Source organism: Cetorhinus maximus, unplaced genomic scaffold, assembly GCF_964194155.1.
Source record: "Cetorhinus maximus unplaced genomic scaffold, sCetMax3.hap1.1 HAP1_SCAFFOLD_432, whole genome shotgun sequence".
Lineage (NCBI taxonomy): Eukaryota > Metazoa > Chordata > Chondrichthyes > Lamniformes > Cetorhinidae > Cetorhinus > Cetorhinus maximus.
This window is the reverse complement of record NW_027596376.1, coordinates 187136-211015: the sequence shown is the minus strand read 5'-3', so window position 1 is coordinate 211015 and position 23880 is coordinate 187136. Positions and strand designations below refer to the sequence as shown.

The 23880-nt window shown below is 48.2% G+C and overlaps 1 protein-coding gene across 1 annotated transcript in view; it reads right to left on the bottom strand.

Annotated features, from left to right (window-relative positions):
* Positions 1–837: 837 nt before the first annotated feature.
* LOC144673701 (adhesion G protein-coupled receptor L1-like) overlaps positions 838–23880 on the bottom strand; it is a gene marked incomplete at its 3' end in the record, with an annotated part of 43375 nt that continues 20332 nt past the window's right edge. Inside the window, exons 4-5 of the mRNA XM_078535403.1 lie at positions 17250–18059; positions 838–1128 (exon numbers count right to left, since the gene is read on the bottom strand). Of these exons, the coding sequence (XP_078391529.1) occupies positions 838–1128; positions 17250–18059 (1101 nt within the window). The remainder of the gene's footprint in view (positions 1129–17249; positions 18060–23880) is intronic.

The following is a 23880-nucleotide window of genomic DNA, read 5'->3' as shown; positions in this document are numbered from 1 at the left end:
TTAGGAACTGATGCCAGGCAGTGCGGGTACTGAGGAACTGATGCCTGGCTGTGTGGGAACTTAGGAACTGATGCCGGGCACTGTGGGAAGTGAGGTACTGATGACAGGCAATGATGGGAACTGAGGAACTGATGCCACGCAGTGCGGGAATTGAGGAACTGATGCCAGGCAGTGTGGGAACTGAGGAACTGATACCAGGCAGTGATTGGAATTGAGGAACTTATGCCAGGCAGTGATGGGAACTGATGTACTGATGCCAGGCAGTGTGGGAAATCAGGAATTGATGCCAGGCATTGTGGGAACTGAGGAACTGATGCCTGGCAGTGATGTGAACTGAGGAACTGATGCCAGGCAGTGTGGGAACTGAGGAACTGACGCCAGGCATTGCGGAAACTGAGGAACTGATGCCAGGCCATTTGGGAACTGATGAACTGATGTCTGGCAGTGATTCGAACTGAGGAACTGATGCCAGGCCGTGATGGGAACTGAGGAACTGATGCCAGGCAATGATGGGAACTGAGATATTGATGCCAGGCAGTGTGGGTATTGACATATTGATGCCCGGCAGTGATGGGAACTGATGAACTGATGCCAGGCAGTGCGGGAACTGATGAACTGATGCCAGGTAGTGCGGGAGCTGTGGAACTGATGCCAGGCAGTGATGGGAATTGAGGAATTGATGCCAAGCAGTGTTGGGAACTGAGGAACTGATGCCAGGCAGTGCCGGTGCGTAACTTTTTAGATTGACTGAGGGCTGATTGCTCATGAATTTCAGCACATTGAGGCAGCAGAAAACAATCCTAACCAGTACACCTTTTACTAAAGCCAGCCTCATACCTTTCGTTCCTTTGGGACATGGTCGCTCCACCAGTACACCTTGCTGTGTCGATGGCCACTTTATGCCCCGGGCCTCTGTCGGCTCACAGTATCTCTGTGGTGACGGCAGTTGGTTAGATAGAGGTGTCCGCCTGGTGTTGGGGATATTGGCCGTGACGGGCCGCTGATCTGGTACCAGCTGGTTAATTGCACCCACGGCGATGGTGGTGAGGGGAGCTTTCCTGGTAGTGGTTGTCGTGGTTACCATGGTTGGCTTTGCTGCGGCCGTGTTGCTTGTAGCAGCCACTGTGACTTGTGCTGGAGAGAAAAATACTCACTGTTTGTATTTTCTCAAACCATTGAAAAATGTCAGGTTAAAGCACAGCTAACAGATTTACTGGAATCCTACCAAGGCAGAAAAGACCAGAACAACCTTACATTCATAGAGTGCCTTTCACAACCTCAGGTCATCCCAAAATGCTTTACCCCACCCCTCCCCCAATGGCATACTTTTGAAGTGGAGTCACTGTTGTAACGTCGGAAACGCGGCAGCCAATTTGCGCACAGCAAGCTCCCAAAAACTGCACCGTGATAAAGGCCAGATAATCCAATGTTGTGATGATGGTGAGGGATAAATATTGGCCAGAACGTTGGGGAGAACTCCACTGCTCTACTTCCTCGAATACTTTGTCTCTGCCTGAGAGAACAAACGGGTTTAATGTCTCATCTGAAAGATGGCACCTCCGACCGTGCGGTGCTCCCTCGGTCGTGCTCCCTTGGTCGTGACTTGGAATGTCACCCCAAGCTCAGTGAATGCCACAATCCTGCTAAAACCCCCAGAATCCCACACAAGTCCCTCTTAGTCCCGTAGAACCTTCTCACAATCTCTCAGAAATCCCCCCCGTGATCTTGCATGAATGATACGCAAGACCCTCCTAATCCTACAGACACGACTACTCCAACTGGTGGTGTTTTGGGAAACAGCCAAGGGATGTTCCTAATTCCAGAATCCCATCTGGAAAAGCAGTCAGAGCTGGAATGGAGAACATTAGTTAAACATCAGGCTAACAGTCACAAGCAGGATAAATAAAACGGCTTGAGTTTCTGCTAGGTTGCACAGTTCCCTTAAACACAATTTTCCTGAAAAACCAGCGCAAAGGATCGAGGAATTTCAAGTGCAAGTTATTATTTCCACCTTCTTTTGCACTTTTAAAAAAATCATCGTCCTTGGGGTTAGCACAGCCTCCAACCTCCACCTTCCCCACAAAACTATCAACATCCCGGGGATTTCCATTGGCCAGAAACTGAACTGGACTAGCCATATAAATATTGTGGCTACAAGAGCAGGACAGAGGCTAGGAATCCTGCGGTGAGTAACTCACCTCCTGACTCCCCACAGCCTGTCCATCATCTACAAGGCATAAGTCAGGCGTGTGATGGAATACTCTCCACTGGCCTGGATGAGTGCAGCTCCCACAACACTCAAGAAGCTCAATACAGAGCAGCCCCCTTGATTGGCATTCCTTCCACAAACATTAACTCACTCCACCACAGCTGCACAGTGGCAGCAATGTGTACCATCTACAAGATGCACTGCAGGAGATCACCAAGGCTCCTTAGGCAGCACCTTCCAAACCCATGACCACTACTATCTAGAAGGACAAGGGCGGCAGAAACATGGGTACACCACCACCTGGAAGTTCCCCTCCAAGCCACTCACCATCCTGACTTGGAAATATATCGCCGTTCCTTCACTGTCTCTGGGTCAAAATCCTGGAACTCCCTCCCTAACAGCACTGTGGGTGTACCTACACCACATGGACTGCAGCGGTTCAAGGAGGCAGCTCACCACCACCTTCTCAAGGGCAATTAGGGATGGGCAATAAATGTTGGCCCAGCCAGCAAAGCTCATATCCTGTGAATAAAAAGAAAGACTGACGGCATCTCCAGATTGAATTAATCAGCGTTTGTGACTTCTTCAAGGAGGGTTTTAGAATTAAGCTGATTGGTTTGGGCACAGGGGACAGTAAATTGCACCTTTGAAAAGGTTTGAATAGAATTTATTTAAATTTATGAAGCCAACTGACCAATGTAAATCAAAATAACCGGGAAATGGTTCTGTTTAGTTCTTGAAAATTATTTTCAGTTATTTAAAATCGAATTACTAACAGGTGGTGGACAGGGCCCTCCGATTAAATATGCTTTTTTCCCCCGATAGACTCATTTTCAGCTGGATTAATCAAACTGCACCAGGTTACCACTCTTAGGAGCATAAGAAATAGGAGCAGGAGTAGGCCATTCAGTGCTTCAATCCCGCTCTGCCGCTCAATGAGATCATGGATGATCTTCTACTTTAACACCATTTTCCTTCACTATCCCTGTATCCCTTGAAGTTTTTAGTATGTAGAAATCTACTGATCTCTGTCTTAAACATACTCGATGACTGAGCCTTCACAGTCCTCTGGGGCAGAGAATTCCAAATATTCACCACCCTCTGAGTGAAGAAAATCCTCCTCATCTCAATCTTAATTGGCCTGCCCTTTATTCAAAGGCTGTGTCCCCTGGTTCTAGACTCCCACCCCCCACCCCAGCCAGGGGAAAGATCCTTCCTGCATCTACCCTGTCGAGCCCTGTAAGAATTTTGCATGTTTGAACGAGATTGCCTCTCATTCTTCTAAACTCCAGAGAATAGTCTATTTAATCTTTCCTCATAGGACAATCCCACCATCCTAGGAATTAGTTTAGTGAACCTCCGTTGCACTCCCTCTCTGACAAGTCTTAAACATGTTAAGGAATATTTTTTAAAGCAAAAGGATTATGTTTGACAGGGCTGCCCGATTGTGCTGTTCATGTCAAATCTCACATTCAGCAATACGCAATTGAGTTGGAGTAGAAAGAAACGCTTTGAATGCAATTTTAATCTTGTTCACCAATTGTGCCTCAAGTGCAGAATCTACCCCAATACGCTTGACTGTCCCTATGTGACAGAAACAATAGAGATTGCTTATTCCATCCTTTCCATCTGGCCTTCCACTTCCAATCTAGTTCAGATACAATACTGTCCACAGCCTTTCTAATTATCAGGAGGAGCTAAAAGAAATGAGACTCTAGGCTTCAGAGAAGTGCTGACTTAGGGCTGATTTGAATGAGGTTTATACAATGATGAGGGAGTAGATTGTGTTCCTCTCGACAGTTTGTTGCAATTAAATAGGTTGGGGAGTACCAGAACTAGGTTAGATATCAGGAAATGAATAGCTTTACAATCTCTGTAGAGACTGATAACTTTTAAAAAGAAATCTGAACTTCCAGTTAACAGCTGAAAGTATGAAATGTCAAGATTTCATGTTTCAAATACTTTACTGTAACAAATGACGAAAATCACAATTAACTCAATGGTTTTTTTGTTGGCAACTTATATTACTTTAAACTATAAAGAGGAATATTCCGCTTGTATACTTACCACACATCGTACTCTCTACAGGATAACAGTCCTTTTAGCAAACAGTCCACAGCTGATCCCAGCTTCCAGTGGGTTCCTGTATCCCCACTTTGTGGGGATCTTGTTCTTATTTATTAAATTCTTATTATTTTTAAGGCAGAGGTAGACAGATTCTTGTTCGGGAAGGGAATCAAAGGTTATCGAGGGTAGATGGGAATGTGGAAATCGAAACACAAGATCAGCCATGATCTTATTGAAAGGCGGAGCAGGCTCGAGGGGCCGAATGGTCTACTCCTGTTCCTAGTTCTTATGTTTTTCGCCAAGTAGTAACTTTGAGTGACGGTCTCTAGGTGCTTTTCTCAGTTTCTGGAGTTTCTTAAATCCACCAGCAGCAGTAAAGCCTGTTCTGATGATTCTTCTTCCCCTGGCCATGCCAAGATGAATCTCCCAAAATTAGTAGAAGGCTGCAGGTTGTGTCAACGGACTGAATACTGGCCCTGCCTTTGTCTGGAACTCCCCTCCAGTCACCTCCTTAAGATTCCATCCGATGACATCAAGGACACTGGGGAGGTGCACAGGTAGGCTCCATGGTTCGGATTGCTAATTGCTAGTGGGGGTGTCAGGAAGGGGTGCGGGGCCGATTTGAAAACAATGTTCCCGCAGTGGGATCCCGCCGCCCTCAGAAGACGTTGCAACTTTCAAAGGGTGTGCCCCTTTGAGCAGTCCCCATCATGGCTGCCATTTGCCCTTAACGCTTGAGCTCTGCAGGCAGCTCCCGCCTCCTGGTAACACTCAGCGCCATTAATTGGGCGTCAAACTCACCTCCGGTCCAATCAGGAGTACTTACATTTGAACACACCTGTGGTGCAGGATTGGGAATGCACCGGATGTCAGGTGCTCAACCCTGCTTTGAAAACTCAGCCTCACATCTTGAAGCCCCCATAGCAGCATTTTCTTATATCACAGAATGCCTCGTCATATGCTATAGCTAATCAGACGGATCAATGTGTACAAAATGGTGATTGGGGACTACATTAAAGATACCATCAAGTATTCGCAGAAAAAAATAAAGGTGCAAGGATCTGCCTAACTAATAGCAGGTACTGTGGGATATCTTGTTACAACAAATTAAGGTTCATTATAATTTTAAAAGATTTTCCATCTCTCCTGTCCCTCCAGCAATATTGCACAACTCCGCACTGTACCCCAGATACTGTGTGACTCCACAATGTACCCCAGATAATGCGCGACACTGCACTGTCCCCCAGATACTGTGCGACTCTGCACTGGCCCCCAGATACTGTGTGACTCCGGACTGTACCCCAGATACTGTGCGACTCTGCACTGTCCCGCAGATACTGTGTGACTCCGCACTGTCCCCCAGATACTGTGTGACACTGCACTGTCCCCGATATTGCGCGACTCCGCACTGTACCCCAGATACTGTGCGACTCCGCACTGTACCCCAGATACTGTCCGACTCCGCAGTGTACCAGATAATGTGCGACTCCGCACTGTACCCCAGATAATGTGCGACTCCGCACTGTCCCCCAGATACTGTGCGGCTCCGAACCGTCCCCCAGATACTGTCCGACTCCGCACTATCCCCCAGATACTGTGCGACTCTGCACTGTACACCAGATACTGTCCGATTCTGCACTGTTCCCAGATAATGTGCGACTCCACAGTGTACATCAGATACTGTGCGACTCCGCACTGTCCCCCAGATACGGTCCGACTCCGCACTGTCCCCCAGATACTGTCCGACTCCGCACTGTCCCCAGATAATGTGCGACTCCGCACTGTACCCCAGATACTCGGTGACTCCACACTGTACCCCAAATACTGTGCAACTCCGCACTGTACCCCAAATACTGTGTGATTCCACACTACCCCAGGTACTGTGCGACTCCACACTGTACCCCAGATACTGTGCGACTCTGCACTGTACCCCAGATACTGTGCGACTCCGCACTGTACCCCAGATACTGTCCGACTCCGCACTGTCCCCCTGATACTGTCCGACTCCGCACTGTACCCCAGATACTGTCCGACTCCGCACTGTACCCCAGATACTGTCCGACTCCGCACTGTCCCCAGATACTGTCCGACTCCGCACTGTACCCCTGATACTGTCCGACTCCGCACTGTCCCCCTGATACTGTCCGACTCCGCACTGTCCCCAGATACTGTCCGACTCCGCACTGTCCCCAGATACTGTCTGACTCCGCACTGTCCCCAGATACTGTCCGAATCTGCACTGTACCCCTGATACTGTCCGACTCTGCACTGTCCCCAGATACTGTCCGACTCTGCACTGTACCCCTGATACTGTCCGACTCCGCACTCTCCCCAGATATTGTGCAACTCTGCACTGTCCCCAGATACTGTCCGACTCCGCACTGTACCTCAGATACTGTGCGACTCTGCACTGTACCCCAGATACTATCCGACTCCGCACTGTCCCCAGATACTGTCTGGCTCCGCACTGTCCCCAGATACTTTCCGACTCCGCACTGTCCCCAGATACTTTCCGACTCCGCACTGTACCCCAGATACTGTGCGACTCCCCACTGTCCCACCCAATATATTCTATGTTTTCACATGGGGTAAGCTTTTCAGATACGGGGTTTCCCACCTTGCTGTATAAAGAGTCATCAGAGAATACATCCCCGCCAATACCGACTTCCCTGAAGCTATTTAATGCTGAACAGGACTTTAATTGGCTAAGAGAAAGGCTACCTGTCTCAATCTGGGCAGGACGTGCTGCCTGAGAGAGCTGCCGGCCTCTTGGATGGCCATCCGTCGTCCGAGCAGCGCCAGGTTCGAGTGGGGGTCACTGCTGGGAGTAAAGCCAGTTCCCAAAGCAGAGGAGCTCATGGAGTCCGGACTGAAGGGAAGTCCGGCGTGTTGGTGGGGCCTGGCTGCCCAGCTCCAGCGAGGGGCTGAATGAGTTGGGGTCCAGGTTTGAGGGCGCCATGGTGCCAGGGTTTAGGAGGGGGTATGAACTTGGGGGAAGGTGGGCGCCGCCGATGGGTATGTGGGACCCCCAAAGAAGGTCCCCTGCACCCTTTCCCGACACCAACCTGCACAGCTGAAGGTATCGGGCATCAAGCTTGGCATTGGGCCTCCACCTGCCCTGGGTGAAATAGCAGCAGGGGAGCACTTAAGGGGCCATTAATTGGCTACTTAAGGGCCTCAATAGGCCCAAGAGCGGGTGGGCCGCCCAATGCCTCACACCCCCTGGAATATGGGTGACAGGTCCAGGTGGGCAGGCTACATTCTGCATTTTACAAGCACCCACCACCCCTGCCCTGCCTTCAAATCAGCCAGTGGGGGGAGGGGGACCGTAAAATTCCACCCATGTTTCCATCCAATTCTGAATAGCCCCATGTGGTTCACGTGTCACAGCTTTGAATGGCTGTGACCTGGCCTCTATTTCGTAGGCAATTAAAGAGGAGGGTGAGAGATGGGACAGGACCGCACACAGCATCCTGAGCTGCCATGTGTCGGTGCAGATTCGATGGGCCGAAGGGCGTCTTCTGCACTGTGATTCTGCGATTCTGATGAGTGCAATCAGTAACTCACCAAGGTCCTTCGACAGCACCTCCCAAAACCCACGACCTCTACCATCTAGAAGGACAAGCGGAGCAGACACATGGGAACACCACCACCTGGAAGTTACCCTCTAAGTCACTCACCATCCTGACTTGGAAATATATTACAGTTCCTTCACTGTCGCTGGGTCAAAATCCTGGAACTCCCTCCCTAACAGCACTGTGAGTGTACCTACACCACATGGGCTGCAACGGTTCAAGAAGGCAGACCACCACTGCCTTCTCAAGGACAATTAGGGATGGGCATTAAATGCCGGCTCAGCCAGTGAAGCCCACATCCCATGAACGTACAAAACAAGCTGTCCGCTGGACACTTGGCAGGGTTGCCAACCCTCCAGGGCAGCCCTGGAGTCTCCAGGGATTGAAGCTCAATCTCCAGGACGCTCTGCTGGGAGCAAAACCCTGGAGAAAATGTTTTAAAAATCACAGGAGCATCAAAAAACAAAAAGAAAATTTTTAAAAATGTTTTTTTCTCAGTTCCAGTTTCCCTCACTGGTCAGAAAATAGAAAGATAGGAGCTGGGGGAAAATAGGCTGCCTGAGAGTAAAGGTTTATTCGACTGAGTCACGCCCAGCCTGCTTTCTGATCTGCCAAGGGGTGGTGGGGCACTGTGAGGGTGGGCGCGTCGGGCGAGTGTTAGCGAGAGCGTTGAGGGGTGGGGGTGGCAGGGCAGTGGGAGGTGGGGTATCATAGGACTTAAAACCTCCAGGAACGTGGCCTGGCAGAGTTGGCAGCCACCCGGAACTGGAGGCCTCCAGCTTTGTTGCATCATCTGAATTCCGGGCGTGTGTAGGCTGTTTGCTGCTTGGGGAGCAATTATGCTCCTTGACGATAGATTATAAAATCATTTCTTATCCATTAAACAGTTCCTTCCACAGATTACAGCCCGCGAACACTGTACACAGCTCACCAGATTAGACAGCTCTGATCTGCTGCTCCTCCCCTCTGACCTGGAGGTGAAACTGAATTATTTAGGCCTTAAACGCCAAACTCTCTCAAGCAACAACATACTGCGGTGAATTATTCATCCCGTGGCTGGGGTGATTTTATTTGCAGCAATTTTATTCTGTCGGCGCAGCGCTGTCAAAGCTCCATCTGTTTTAACCTTTCGGGCTGGCTGGTTGCCGCGGCAACGGAGAGGGCCCGATCACGGGAGGTGCTGCCCAGTCCCCTCCACAGGGCGCGGCCGCTGCTCGCCCCCTGGGCCACGTCTGCGAGGCCTGGCTGGCGTCAATCCGCGCAGTGAAACATTCGCTGCTCATCTGGGCGGGTCAGTCAAAGGTCACCGGCCATTCAGGGCCGCCGCGGAATGCTTGATCGGCATTCCCTGGCAGGGGGCCTGAACCCCGTGCCACCCCTTCCGTTACTGTGGCTGGACCATGTGCTATCATAGGATGCAGCGCAGCCACACATGAAGATCACCTTGACAACATCTCCTACTCATGCACCCCTCTACTACTGAGGGCAAGAGCACCACAGTCATAGGAACACTACTGTCATAATATACCTTTAAGGGATGGCAGCATGCCCCTCTACTACTGAGGGCAAGAGCACCACAGTCACAGGAACACTACTGTCATTAATATACCTTTAAGGGATGGCAGCATGCCCCTCTTCTACTGAGGGCAAGAGCACCACAGTCACAGGAACACTACTGTCGTTAATATACCTTTAAGGGATGGCAGCATGCTGTCACTGGAAGGGAAGTGTGTCATGTGATCCAGTCTCAGTTTCACTTTGACCTGTGAGCAGAACACAGTGCACACGGCTCTGGTGCTGCTGTCTTCAAGCTTTTTACCCATGTACAACAGTTCGCCCGCGCCTAGTCTTAATGTATGAACCTGCAATGTGTTTACACAATCCCTCATGAGCGCTTGGTTCCTTTATATCAATGTAAATCTCCCACAACTAACACCCCCCTGAGTTTTCCTCCAAATCACACAGCCTCCTGCCTTGAAGACAAATATCGCTGTCCCTTCATCGTCGCTGGGTCTAATTCCTGGCGGGGTCAATGGAGAACCATCTGCGCAGAAGCAAGGGTGGGGTTTGAGCTGGGGACAGAGCGGAACGTGAGGCCATTTTTTTAGATCGGCAAGGAAGTTAAAGGTTAAAGGTGAGGGCGAGAAAGTGGAGTTGAGGTCACAGCCAGGTCAGCCATGTTCTTATTGAAGGGTGGTGCAGGCTTGTGGTTGTGGGGGTGGGTGGGGGTGGGCGGGGGTGGGTGGGGGTGGGTGGGTGTGGGTGGGTGTGGAGAGGGGTGGTGATTTCATGGCCTACTCCTGCTGCCATCTCTTACGTTGTTCACAAAGGCTGGGATCGGAAGGGGGCCAGGCAGAAACAAGGGCAACCAGGGATGGGGCAATAGTTGTGGCCTTGTCAACATCGCCCTTACCCCAAGAGCAGATGGAGAAAAAGGGTCCGCGTGTTGTACCCCTGGGACCGTGCAGGAGGGCAACTGGAATTCAGTCCGTTCAGGGGGATGGCAAATGCCTGGAACATCTGCAGTGGAGCCCTCAGCTTCAGGGGTCCTGAGCTCAGTCGGAGTATCCTGTGAACACACAAACAGCTGCCACACGGTCTTTGGATTCCACCATTATGTGAAGAGTATTCAAGGTCCAGGATGTTGCTCCATCAGTGGATGAGCTGAAGGAGTGTCCAGGAATAAGAAAACAAGAACAAAAGCAAATAAATAAATGAGACGGTTATCTCATGCCATTTATGACCTCAGAACGACCCAAAGAAGCAATGGCCACATGAGGAAAAAGCTTTTTTCACGCAGGGAGTGGTTAGGATCTGGAATGTGCTGCATGAGAGTGTGGTGGAGGCAGATTCAATCGTGGCTTTCAAGAGGGAATTGGATAGTTATCCACAAAGGGAAAGTATGCAGGGCTACGGGGAGAAGGGAGGGTATTGGCACTCGATGAATTGCTCCTATGGGGAGCCGGCACAGACACAAGGGGCTGAATGGCCTCCTGCACTGTAACAACTCTGTGAATGCACTTTGCAGGCAATGAAGTACTTTTGGATTAAAGTAATGTAAGAAACACAGCAGCCAATTTGTGCACAGCAAGCTCCCACCAACAGCAATGTGATAATGACCAGATAATCTATTTTTTAATCATGATGATTCAGAAGTACCAGGACCCCGGGCACAACTCCCCTGCTCTTCTTCCAAGTAATGTCACGGGATCTTTTGCGTACAGCTGAGAGGGCAAATGGGGCCTCAGTTTAATATCCCATCTGAAAGACGGCACCTCCAACAGCGCAGCATGTCCTTGGTATTACACTGGGAGTGTAAGCCTGGGTTGTGTGCTCAAGCCTCTGGAGTTAGAATCCCTGAGAAGAATGGAATGACATTGGCTGCTTATATCATTTCTCTGAAGGTTGGGCTGACTGGAGTTATTGTGGGAGATCAGCAAGGTTCTAGAGCTATTCTGGACCGGCTATGTTCAATTATGCCTGCAGGAAGCGAACAGAATAAATTCTGAAGTAAATTTTAAAAATCTACACTGGCAGCTATCTGATCTACCGTGAATTATTCCAAATCCAGCAATGAGCTAAATAATCAGTCAATCAGTTTTATTGGTGTTGTTCGATGGATTAATGTTTGCCAGGACATTAGGAGCACTTTCCTGTTCTTCCTTGATTGGTTTTATTAGAATCTTTTACCTCAACTTTAATCAGCAGACTATGTTTAATTCCTTACCTGAAAGACAGCGTGTCCACCAATGCTGCACTCCCTCAGTACTCCACTGAAATTACAGCCTAGTTTTTGTGGCTGGGTCCTGGAATGGGGTTTGAAGAATCAGGCTAGTGGATAGAAGGTGTGAGATCTGGAACAGTCGTTCTGTAGTGCCCTGAGGTTTGCACAAATCATTGTCTCCCTGGATTTCTTCTGAACAAGCATTTGCAAACAGATTTCCATTAATCCCCATCGCCTCTGTGACTAAGTCTCTGACCATCAACATTGTCGTGTCCAATCGTTCAATTTTTTTTTCTGTGTTTGATTATGTTAGTCTGTTTACTATTGATGCACACTGTGCTCGATTGGTTAAGCCTGGTTAAAGTGTGGACTCGGAGAAAAGCAATCCAACTGTAGAAATTCCTGGAAGTCGGAGCTGTAAGCACGGAGCAGACAGCCCAGGGCAAAGCAGCCCCACCACTGACACACAGTAGCAGCAGTGTGTACCATTTAGAAGATGCAGTGCAGGAATTCACCAAGGTTCCTTCGACAGCACCTTCCAAACCCATGACCACTACCATTTAGAAGGACAAGGGCAGCAGATAGATGGGAACACCACCACCTGGAAGTTCCCCTCCATGTCACTCACCATCCTGACTTGGAAATGTATCGCCGTTCCTTCACTGTCTCTGGGTCAAAACCCTGGAACTCCCTCCCTAACAGCACTGTGGGTGTACCTACACCACATGGACTCCAGCGGTTCAAGAAGGCAGCTCACCCACCACCTTCTCAAGGGCAATTAGGGATGGGCAATAAATGCTGGCCCAGCCAGTGATACCCACATCCCGTGAATGAATAAAAAAAACACATTTTAAAGCACTGTGAACAAAATCCGTTAAACATATACTAGTGTCATTTCTGCATAACTCTGAGATATAAAATACGCAACAAATATCTTTGGGCTCTCCACTGGCCAGAAGCTTAACTTGGCCAGCCCCATCTTGACGACTGGCTGCATTCTCTGCAATGTCTGGCCTCCCCTCCTGAGCCTTCAAAGCTTCTGTGGCATTTACAAAGCTCAAGTCCTGGAGTCCCTCGCCATCACATAGGAATATGGGACTTAGGGGCAGGAGTAGGCCATTCAGCCCTTTGAGCCTGCTCCCCCATTCAGTAAGATCATGGCTGACCTGGTTGTGGTCTCAAATCCATTTTGCTGTCTTTCCCCCCACCATAACCCTCGACTCCCTTGTCTATCAAAAAAATGTCTAACGCTGCCTTGAATATACATTCAATGGCCCAGTCACCTTTACAGGGCAACTAGGGATGAACAATAAATGCCTATCCTGAGAACAAATGGACCAAAGACCAGTTTCAGAGTTGCTTAATTTTCTGGCAATGCGGAGCTGGAACACAATGGGTGTGGTAGCCCGAATGGTGTTTCATTGCTCTACACATAATCCACTTTTCAAAGCTTTTACTCTCTTCACAGTGCAGCTAGACCTGGGGAAATCTATCTGAGTTTCTTATTGTTCGTCGTGCGAGTTGACCTTTCCAAACGCCAGCCACAGCATGGGCAGCCAAATCAATATCAATATCAAACCTGGCAGCTTGGAGAATAGGATTACTTCAAGAAGATGTTATCCTGTTCTCCTGCTGCTGAACTACCTCAAAACCAGTCTCCACTCTCTGATTCTGGACTTACACACCTTGCTCTCTGTGCTCAAGATCAACATTTTCTAGAGCTTTTGTATTGGGCTCCTGATGGCATGTGATGAATTTAATGTCCTGCTCATCTGCTCTTGAAGCCCTCATTCATGAATTCTTTATCTCTGGGCTTGACTATTCCAGGCTGGCCTCCCACATTCTACCATCTGTAAACTTGAGGTCATCCAAAACTCTGCTGCCCTTGTTTTAACTCGTAGCAAGTCCTGTTCCTCTATCACCCACTGTGCTCACTGACCTGCACTGGCTCCCTGCCAGGCTACATCTTGATTTTAACATTCCCACCCTGGTTTTCATGGCCATCCCGATCTCTGTAATCTACTCCAGCCCCACCACCCTCTGAGGTATCTGCGTCCCTCTAATCCTGGCTTCTTGAGCATCCTTGATTTTAATCGCTCCACCACTGGTAGCTGGGCCTTCAGTTACCTGGGCCCCAAGCTCTGGGATTCCCTCCCTACATCTCTCCTCCCTCTCTACCTCTTTTTCCTCCTTTAAGAGATTTCTTAAAACCTATCTCCTAGACCAAGCTTTTGGCCACCTGACCTAATACATCATTACGCGGCTTGGTATGACACTTGGTTTTACGATGCTCCTGTAATGTGCCTTGGGGTGTTTTATTATGATAAAGGCGCTACATAAGTATAAGTTGTTGTTGTCCGTTTAGCTCACCTTTAACCATTCCAGTGGCCTCAAGGTAAGGCAAAAATGGAGTTGTTATCAAGTGCCATGGGATCTTGTCCACCTGAGAAGGCAGACGGGCCATGGTTTAATGTCTCATCTGAAAGATGGCACGTCCGACAGTGCAGCACTGCCTCAGTACCGCGCTGGAACATCAGCCTGGATTATGGGTTCAAGTCTCTGAAGTGAACTCATGACCGTCTGAATCAGAAGTGAGAATGGACCTGAGCTCCAGATGACACCATGATTGGTTTGGATTGGGGGGGTGGGGGGGGGGTCTTTCTGTTTTACAGCTAACATAAGGTAGGGCAGAGAGTGTGATTACATAAGAACATAATAAGTACGAGTAGGCCATTCGGCCCCTCCAGCCTGCTCTGCCATGCAACAAGATCATGACTGAGCTGATTGTGGTCTTAACTCCACTTTCTTGCCTGTCCCCCATAACCATTGACTCCCTTGTTGATCAAAAGTCTGTCTAACTCAGCGGTAAATATATTCAATGACCCATCCTCCACTGCTCGCTGGGGAAGAGGATTCCAAACATTAATGATCCCCTGAGAGAAGACATTCCTTCTCATTTCCATCTTAAATGGGGACCCTTCACTTTGAAACTGTGCCCCCAAGCTCTAGGTTCCCCTACGAAGGAAAACAGCCTCTCAACCTCTACTGTGTCAATGCCCCTCAGAATCTTATGTTTTAATAAGATCACCTCTCATTCTTCTAAACTGGAATGTGTATATGCCCAATCTGCTTAACCTTTCTTCATTAAACAACCCCTTTATTCCAGGAATCAGCCGAGTGAACCTTCTCTGAACTGCCTCCAATGCAAACATATCCTTCCTTAAATAATGAGCCCAAAACTACTCAAAGTCCTTTGCAGTTGTAGGAAGACTTCCCTACTTTTCTACTCCATCCCCATTGCAATAAAGACCAACATTCCATTCGCCTTCTTAATTACTTGCTGTACCTGTGTGCTGGCTTTTTTGAATTTCTTGTGTAAGGACACCCAGATCCCTCTGTACCGCGTCATTCTGCAGTCTCTCTCCACATAAATAATATTCTGCTTTTCTATCCTTCCTGCCCAAGTGGACAACCTCACATTTTTCCCATATCATACCCACCTGCCAATTTTTTTGCCCACTTAACCTGTCTATATCCCTTTACAGACTCTTGGTATCCTCCCCACAGCTTGCTTTCCTACCTATCTTTGTATCATCATCAAATCTGGCCACAGTGCAGTCTGTCCCTTCATATAAATTGCAAACAGTTGAGGACTCAGCACTGATCCCTGTGGCATCCCACTCGTTACAGTTTGCCAACCTGAAATTACCCATTTATCGCAACTCTCCCTGTTAGTTAGCCAGACCTCCATCTATGCCCTGTTGTAAGGAAGCAGTGGCTCAGGAATGGGCCAGGTGAACAATTTTGGCAGCTGTCAATTGGGCTTGTGGTCATGCTGTCTGGCCCCAATGCCAAGTAATCTGATCATAAAAGGGAGGGAGGAGGGAGTGTGGTTGAGGTAAAACAGCAACTCGCTGATTCATACATAAGCAGAAGAGGACATCATAGTCACTTTGCATGTGAAACTCCCTGCTGTTGCACTGTACAGGTAGAATAACAACATACAGAGTGAGTCTGCAACGTACAGAATGAAACGCTAGCATCACTTGGCAACAGTCCATGGTATCAGTATGCACAATAACACCTCATTGTCTGACTGCAGATACAGTCACATCTCACTGTTTTGTTGAAGCTACACAAATGCTGCAGACATAATAGCATTGTTACTGAACTACTAAACCAGGAGCCTGGACTGTTAATTGTATGTTAATTAAATTGTTAAGGTACAAATGAAGGGCAATGTATGTATAAATTCTTCGAGCACTTATAGAGACTGCTGGGACACTGGGCTGTTGGTAGGTAGGAAGCAGACAAATGAAATGCTGCATTCTGTGAATAAACCCATTATCAAGAAAAATATTAGTGTCAGGTTTCATACTTCACCAATTTACTTACGATTGGAGTACATGGACTAATATTTTGATAGGTGTGAGTTCAAACCCCACTATAACAGTTTGAGATTTAAATAAAAGTTTGGCTAGTATCGGTAATGATGACCATAAAGCTTGTTGCAAAACCTCATCTGGTTCACAAATGTCCTTTAGGGAAGGAAATCTGCCATCCTTACCCGGTCTGGCCTATACGTGACCCCTGACCCATAGCAATATGGCTGACTCATAACTTCCATCTGAAGAGGCATAGCGAGCCACTCAATTGTATCAAACTGCTATGGAAAAGTCAAGTAAGAATAAAACTGGACTGACAACCTGGCATCGGCCTGGCAGGGCAAAGGCACACTCTGCCCTGTCGAACCTGCAAGCTCCTCCCCACTAACACCTGGGGAGATGTGCCAAAATAAGCTTTATAAGTTAAAAGCGATGTAAAGAAAGCAAAAAATAAAAAGAAAATAAAGGTTTCATTGGAGATTCAATAACACTCCACTGGTAGATATAACACCCTGGACTCCATTGTAAGGAATGACTCATTTTAGGGATGTCTTACAAAACAGCGAAGCTCTCCCTGGAATCCCATGAAAAGCCCTTCGATCCAGGGGGTCCCAAATAAAAAATGTACACGATTGAGTTCATGTTCTTCTTGAGTTCTCTGCCTGAAGACTTGTCCGAGCCACAGCACCATGACCTCCACTCGGGGCAGGGCAAGGAGGCAGGTCCTGAGTCCACCCCAGCCAGAAGCGGGATCGAACCCCACACTGTTTGCACCAATCTGATCCACACCGGCTGCCAAGTCAACCGGCACCCCCCAAGGGTTCCAAGTTGCTGTGGCAACAAACACATTCCATGTGTGTTGCAGTCCGGAGCTGTGGATAGTGATGGTGGAGGCTCCAATATTCTTTCCATCACACGGCTGACCAGGAATCTCTCCCGCTCTTACCGCCTGCCATTGGCGCGTATTGGAAGGATTGTTACGATTGCACCTTCCTTGGTTGCCAAATCCTCAAGTGGGATTTGAACACAGGGCTTCTGGTTCAGAAGGCAGGACACCACCCACTGGTCCACAAGACCTCCACATGATAGCATTAATACTGGACTAAAAAAACAAATGAAACTAATATTTTGGTGGGGGTGGGGAGGAGGGGGGTTGGCGGTGAAGGTTAAAATGCAAAACCACATCACGCCAAATCCAAAATAACTGTTTATCCTATCCCAAACTCCGCCACCAAGCCATAATGTAGAATGAGTCTCCCAAGAGGTGACAAAGTTTGAGTATGAGGAACAGGTCCTACCTGTGGTGGGGTCGGGGGGTCCAAACTCTAGCGAGTACCTCAGCACAAAATGGTTGTTCCAGACGTAGAGCTGATTGTCCCGGGGGTTGTAGTCTACAGATGAGACGTACTGGTATGGATTGGGGAAGGCAATGGACACGGGCTCCTCCCGGTTCAGGTTGGTGTTAAAGGCAAAATCAATGGTGTTGCCAATGACCTCGCTGTCGTCCTCCTTGGAGACGGAGCGCACGGCGTAGAGGACGCCGCAGACCATGAAGGCGTTGGAGGCCGAGCGCTTGTCGTACACCGTCTCCCAGGTGCCCTCGAAGCGCAGGGTGTAGGGGTTGAGCTGGCTCACCACCAGCTTGCCGTTGTTCTGCTCGGTGGCGTAGATGGCCCACAGCCCGTTCTCGTCGACGGCCAGGTCGATGTCGGTCTTGCCCCCCCAGCGGTAGGGCGAGGTGTCGTGGTAGTTGGCGCCGCCGATGATGGCCTCGCCGCTCTTGATGCGGGTCCGCAGGTCGAACTTCACCACGTTGCGAGTCCTCTCCTTGTTGTAGAAGACGGCGCCGTCGTACACCACGAAGCCGGTGCCGTCCACACGGTGGGGCAGGCGGTAAGAGGTGGTGGGCCGGCCGGCGGTGTAGTCCCCCCATGATCCGTATTCTGTCAGCGTATCGGTGCGGTACGGGATCCACGGCATGTAGTAAATGCGGTCGCCGGCTTGAAGCGGATCCTTGCACCATGCGCCAGCCTCATGCTCCGACTCGAAGACATTGGTCGGCTCGAAGACCTTTTGCAACGTCCCAGGGCAGACGAATACTACGGAGCAAGTGGGATAGAGACAAAAACTGATCACTTTTATCCTTAATAAAAACATATAGTGTATAACATCATATCAAACAGTCAGACATGATTTGATATTTGATTCACTGACAGACCCAGTCTGCTACGAGCTAATGCTTGCAATCCAATCATGAGCTGGTATTCTGACCATCATTCACTCGGGGAAAGTTGAATGCATTCATCACCGCTTTCATTGACCAGGTTTCGTCAATGATGTTTCTCTGCGTCATCAGGGTTGTTGCCAACTCAGGGTCTGAACCTGGCCTTTCGGGACAAACCTGTTGTTTGGAGTGAATGGATAACAGACTGGCACCATATCCCAGGGCAAAGCTCCAACTCCCCTCCCATGCCCAGGAAGTGCAGCTGATGATAGAGACACTGAGGGGGGGTGGGGGGGGAGGGGGTTAATGTTAACTGCAGGCAATGGTGTGAAATAACTGAGGCAACCACTTGCGATAGGCCCCACCTGATCTGTTAACCAATTGACTTTGCTCCATTTATTGATTTTTCTTCGAGGGGGAATTTGGGCCTTGAATGGTGGTCACTTCAATGTCAAAGGTCTCACACCATTGGCTTGAGGTGGAATAAACCCTGCTCTGGCTTAAGTGCCCTGGGTTAAGGGGAGCAAAGGTCAGCCTACGGATGCCGGTCAGCATCGCGCCACTCTCGCTCGAGATGGTGCTCGTGACGATGGGTGAGCATGGGATTCAGGCTCCTACACAAGGGGAGTTCTACTGCCTAATAACCTGTCAGCAGTCTCTTCATCCTCTTATGGGGTGACCGTTTTAATTCCGCCCCCTACAGGTCTGCACCCCAGCAGGTGGAAAGGCAGCAACTGAACAAAAGCTGAATGAATGGAAGCTGGTCACGGCTGCGGGCATAATCCAAGGTTTAATGGGGTAACAGTGTGACTCAGTGATGAGGAACAAAGACAACGCATTGGGGGAACAGAGAGATTCAGTGATGGGGGTAACAGAATAACAAGGAGATACCAAGACAGGTTAACTGGAAGGCATTAATAAAATTGCAGCATGGGTGTATATTTGGCAAATGACCTTCAGTCTAGACACGTGTGGGATAGTAGACTGAGGTAAGATGACTACAGAATTCATATAGTCCTCAGAAAATATGTATCTAAATGAGGGAGAGGAGCTGAGAGATCTGGGGGTAGAGATACACAAATCATTAAAAATAGGAACACAGGTCAACAAGGCAGTACGAGCAAGAAGCCAAACATTGGGGCTCATTTCTAGAGGGATAGGGTTGAAAAGCAGAGGTGTGTTAAATATTGCTGGAAAGAGAGGCACGTTGCCAAAGCTTCTCCTCTTGAACTGATCAGAACAAATGCAAGAATGCCAAATTTCAGACGATCACAACATTTTATACCACGGAGAAAAGGATGTGGATCCATTGGCAAATCGACAATGATTGGCCGCAGCATTGCTATGGAGAACACCTTGGCCAATCAGACTTGACTTGCCAACCAATCAGCATCCTTTTCTCTTGGTGGTATACATTGCGCTCGTCTGAAATCTGGCATTCTTTTGTTTGTCCTGAGGCGTGCAAGACAGAAAGCGTCAGAAACATGTCTCTCTGTACCAGCAAGATTCAAGATAAGTTAAACTTGTGAAGAACCTTGCCGAGAACACACTTGCGATTTCCATATTATAAAAGGCACTGGAGAAGATGCTAAAAAGAGATTTACTGAAATAATATCGGAAGTGAGAGGTTATACCTATTGGAAAAGTTGGAGCAGACTGCGGTTCTCCAATCTAGAACAGAGAAGGCTGAGGGGATGGCCTGGTCGAGATCTTTATGAAAGGGTTTGATAGGGCTGATATAGAAAACACGTTTCCGCTTGCGGGCGAGTCTAGAACCTGGGGTGGTCAAAGTATAAGGCAGATAGTAACAAACCCAATAAGGAGCTCAGGAGAAACCTTCTTGGTTGGTGGAGCTCGCTCCCACAAGGGAGTTGTTGAGGTCTCGATCCATGTACGGAGAAGTTAGATAAACATAAGAGGGAGAAAGGAATAGAGGGATATGCTGATGGGGTGCAATGAAGTGGGGTGGGAAGAGGATCAACAAGAGTTTAAGCTGCTAGGCCGAATGGCATGTTTCTGCATTTCAAGTACTTCAGTATTATGTAAACAGGAAGTGAGTGATAACCAGAGACCTGATGATAATATCTCAGTGTCACACAGTGACAGGCTAAATGATTCTCTCTGACATTAATTATGTGTAAGGCAATAATTTCCAGTTTACAAAACCAAAATAACAGGTTACGCCTTTTACATTAGAACCAACAATGTCCAACAATGATCTTTGAGTTTCCATACAGACCAAATCAGACACAGTGGGAGAATGTGAGATCTTCTCAGCTTTGGGATATCAATATAAGCTGGTCAGTGTGAGGGTGATGGTTAGTGTGAGGGCGATGGTCAGTGTGAGGGTGATGGTCAGTGTGAGAGTCACGGTCACTGTACAATTGATGGCTAGGGTGAGAGGGATGGTCAGTGTGAGGGTGATGATCAGTGTGAGGGTGACAGTGAGTTTGAATGTGAGGGTCAGTGTGAGGGTGATGGTCAGTTTGAGTGCATAGGTCAGTGTGAGAGTGGCGCTCAGTGTCAGAGTGATGGTCAGTGTGAGAATGATGGTCAGTGTGAGAGAGATGGCCAGTGTGGGAGTGATGGTCAGTGTGAGAGTGATGATCAGTGTGAGGGTGGCAATCAGTGTGAGGGTGATGGTCAGTGTGAGAGTGACGGTCAGAGTGAGTGTGGCAGTCAGTGTGAGAGTGACGGTCAGTGTGAGAGTGGCAGTCGGTGTGGGGTGGTGGTCACTGTGAGGGTGATCGCCATTGTGAGAGTGACGGTTAGTGTGAGAGTGATGGTCAGTTTTAGGGTGAGGGTCAGTGTGAGAGCAATGGTCAGTGTGAGAGCGATAGTCAGTGTGAGAGTAGTGGTCAGTGTGAGAGTAGTGTTAAGTGTGAGGGAGATAGTCAGTGTGAGAGCAATGGTCAGTGTGACGGTGAAGGTCAGCATCAGGGTAACTATCAGCATGAGAATTATGGTCAGTGTGAGATTGATAGTCAGTCTGAGAGTGATGGTCAGAGTGAGGGTGACGGGCAGTGAGAGTGATGGTTGGTGTGAGAGTAATGATCAGTTTGAGGGGTGATGATCAGTGTGAGAGTGACAGTCAGCCTAAGAGTACTGTTCAATGTGAGAGTGATGGTCAGTGAGAGTGTAATAAAAGCAGAAAATGCTGGACAAACTCAGCGGGCCTGGCAGCATCTGTGGAGAGAGAAACAGAGTTAATGGTTCGAGTCCCTATGATTCTTCTTCAGTGAGAGTGTGATGGTCTGTGGGAAGCGTGATGGTCAGTATGAGAGTAATGAGCAGTGTGAGGGGTGACAGTCAATGTAAGAGTGATGTCAGTGTGAGTGTGGCGGTCAGTTTGAGCGTGATGGTGATTGTGATGATGATGGTCAGTCTGAGAGTGACGGTCAATGTGTGAATGACAGTCAGTGTGAGAGGTGGAGACAATTTTAATCAGAATAAGCTCCAAACTGCACACTAAACTTTATGAGTGTACGTATTTTCTTGTGTTTGTGTATGTGTGTGTGTGTGTCTGGCTGCGTTTGGCTCTGTGTGTTTTTTGTGTGTATGTGTGGTTGAGTTGTGCGTTTGTGTGGGGCTGTATATGGCTGTTCGTGTGTGTCTTTTTGTGGGACGTGTTTGTGGGGTTGTATTTTGCTCTGTGTGTGTGTGTGTGTGCGTCTGTGTGTGTGTGTGTGTGTGTGTGTGTGTGGGCTGTGCGTTTGTGTGGGGTGTATGTGTGCTTTTGCGGGTGTGTGGGTGTGTGTGTTTGTGGGTGTGGAGTGTATGTGTTTATGTGTGTGGTGTGTATGTTTGTGTGGGGTGTATGTATGTGCATGTGTGTGTTTTGGTGGGTGTATGTTTGGCTCTGCGCATGTATGTGTGTCTTGGCATTGTTCTACTGTAACCCTGTCAATCACACTGGAAGCCCATATGTTAATCAGTACAATGAGGGAAGAGAGCTGTACTTATAAAGCATCAAAACTTCCCAACATAACAAAACATAATGAACCACCATCTTGTGAATGTAGCCAATTCTTATGTTGACAAGTGTAGCACCATTTTTGTACACGGTAAGACTCCTCAAAAGGCAACAAGATGATGGACTGCTTGCTACATCTTGGTTGGTATTGGCTGAGAAATCATTGTTGGTCAGGACATGAGAACCCCCTGCTCTTCTCTGACCTTTAACACCCACCTGAACCACCTCATCTCAAGGATGGTGCCTCCGACAATGCAGCACCCCCTCAGTACTGAGCCTCAGTTATGTGCTCAAACCCCGGAGTAGCATTTGAACTCACAATGTCCTAACTTAACCATGAGCGCTATCAACTGAGCTAGTGGACTAATAACTCCAGTACAGGATTGAGTTTTGTCTACACTTTGCGTGGTCCTTATAGCTTAGGAAGTAGGAATTTGCATTTATATAGCCCCTTTCACAAGCAATATTACCCTCTAACTCTGCAGCTGCACAGCAACCCAAAAATCCCCTTACAGGTTACGTGCTAGTTGGCCTCTTTAAGTTATCTTTTAGGTGCATCTGCGCAAAAGGATTTAAACCACTTAAACAAACCACTTGCGCATTCTGTTAAAAAAGAATTGGTGGCATGTTGTTAACATAAAGACATAATGTCCCAAAGGGCTTCGCAGCCAATTAAGTACTTTTGAAGTGTCGTCATTATTGTGATGCAGCCGATCTGTGCACAGCAAGATCCCACAAACGGCAATGTGACAATGACCAGATAATCTGCTTTTTTTTGTGTGATGTCAATTGGATAAATATTGACCAGGGGCACTGGGAATAACTGTTCATTGAAATACGGCCATGGGATCTTTTACGCCCACCTGAGAGGGCAGACACCTGCATCATCGGTTAACATCAGTTTAACACCTCATCCAGAAGGTGGCACCTACGACAGTGCAGCACTCCCTGCACCATGGTGGGAGTGCACTGAAGTGTCAGCCTGGATTGTGTGCTCAAATCTGTGGAGTAGGATTGGGACCCACAACCTTAAGATTCGAAGACAAGAATGTTACCCATTGAGCCACAGCTGACACCTAAATTCAAAATAACTTTGATATTAGAGTTTGACATTTCTCCATCATTTTAACAGGTACATTAAGTAAGAGTTTGTGCTCCAATCAGGGTTGGTGCTGAAATGTTGGCGGTGTTAGTATATCTCCTTTTGTAAGTCTCACAACAAACTAGTAGCTGCTAGGATTGAAAACTAATTAGTTAGGGAACAGAAGCCTTCTTAGGAACAGGAAAAGGCCACTAAAATCATCCAAGGCTACCCCATTACTGATGGATCAACCCCATTCATCTTCCTTTCACTATATCCCTCAGCCCCATTCTCCAGAAATGCATCCCATTGTCTCTGTTCTGTTGACTCAATGTTATTCCCAGGTAATTTATTCCACAACCCTAATACCCTTTAGGTTAAAAAAAAGAGCTAAACTTGATTTCCCTTCTGACCCCTAATTTTTGCCCTTTGTCACCTGGGATTTGAACCTTGACCCTCTCCCCGGGGACCATTTGCCTGAGTGAAGTTTGTCAAATTCCTTCAAGTCAGATTGAAGTCTATTTGCACCCCCCTCAAAGAGAACAAGCCTATCCCTTCACCACGCTTTCAATTCTACCCAGAATTATCTCCGTTACCTTGTCTTAGGGGCAATAGCATTTTCCCTATGAATAGGGAATTAGA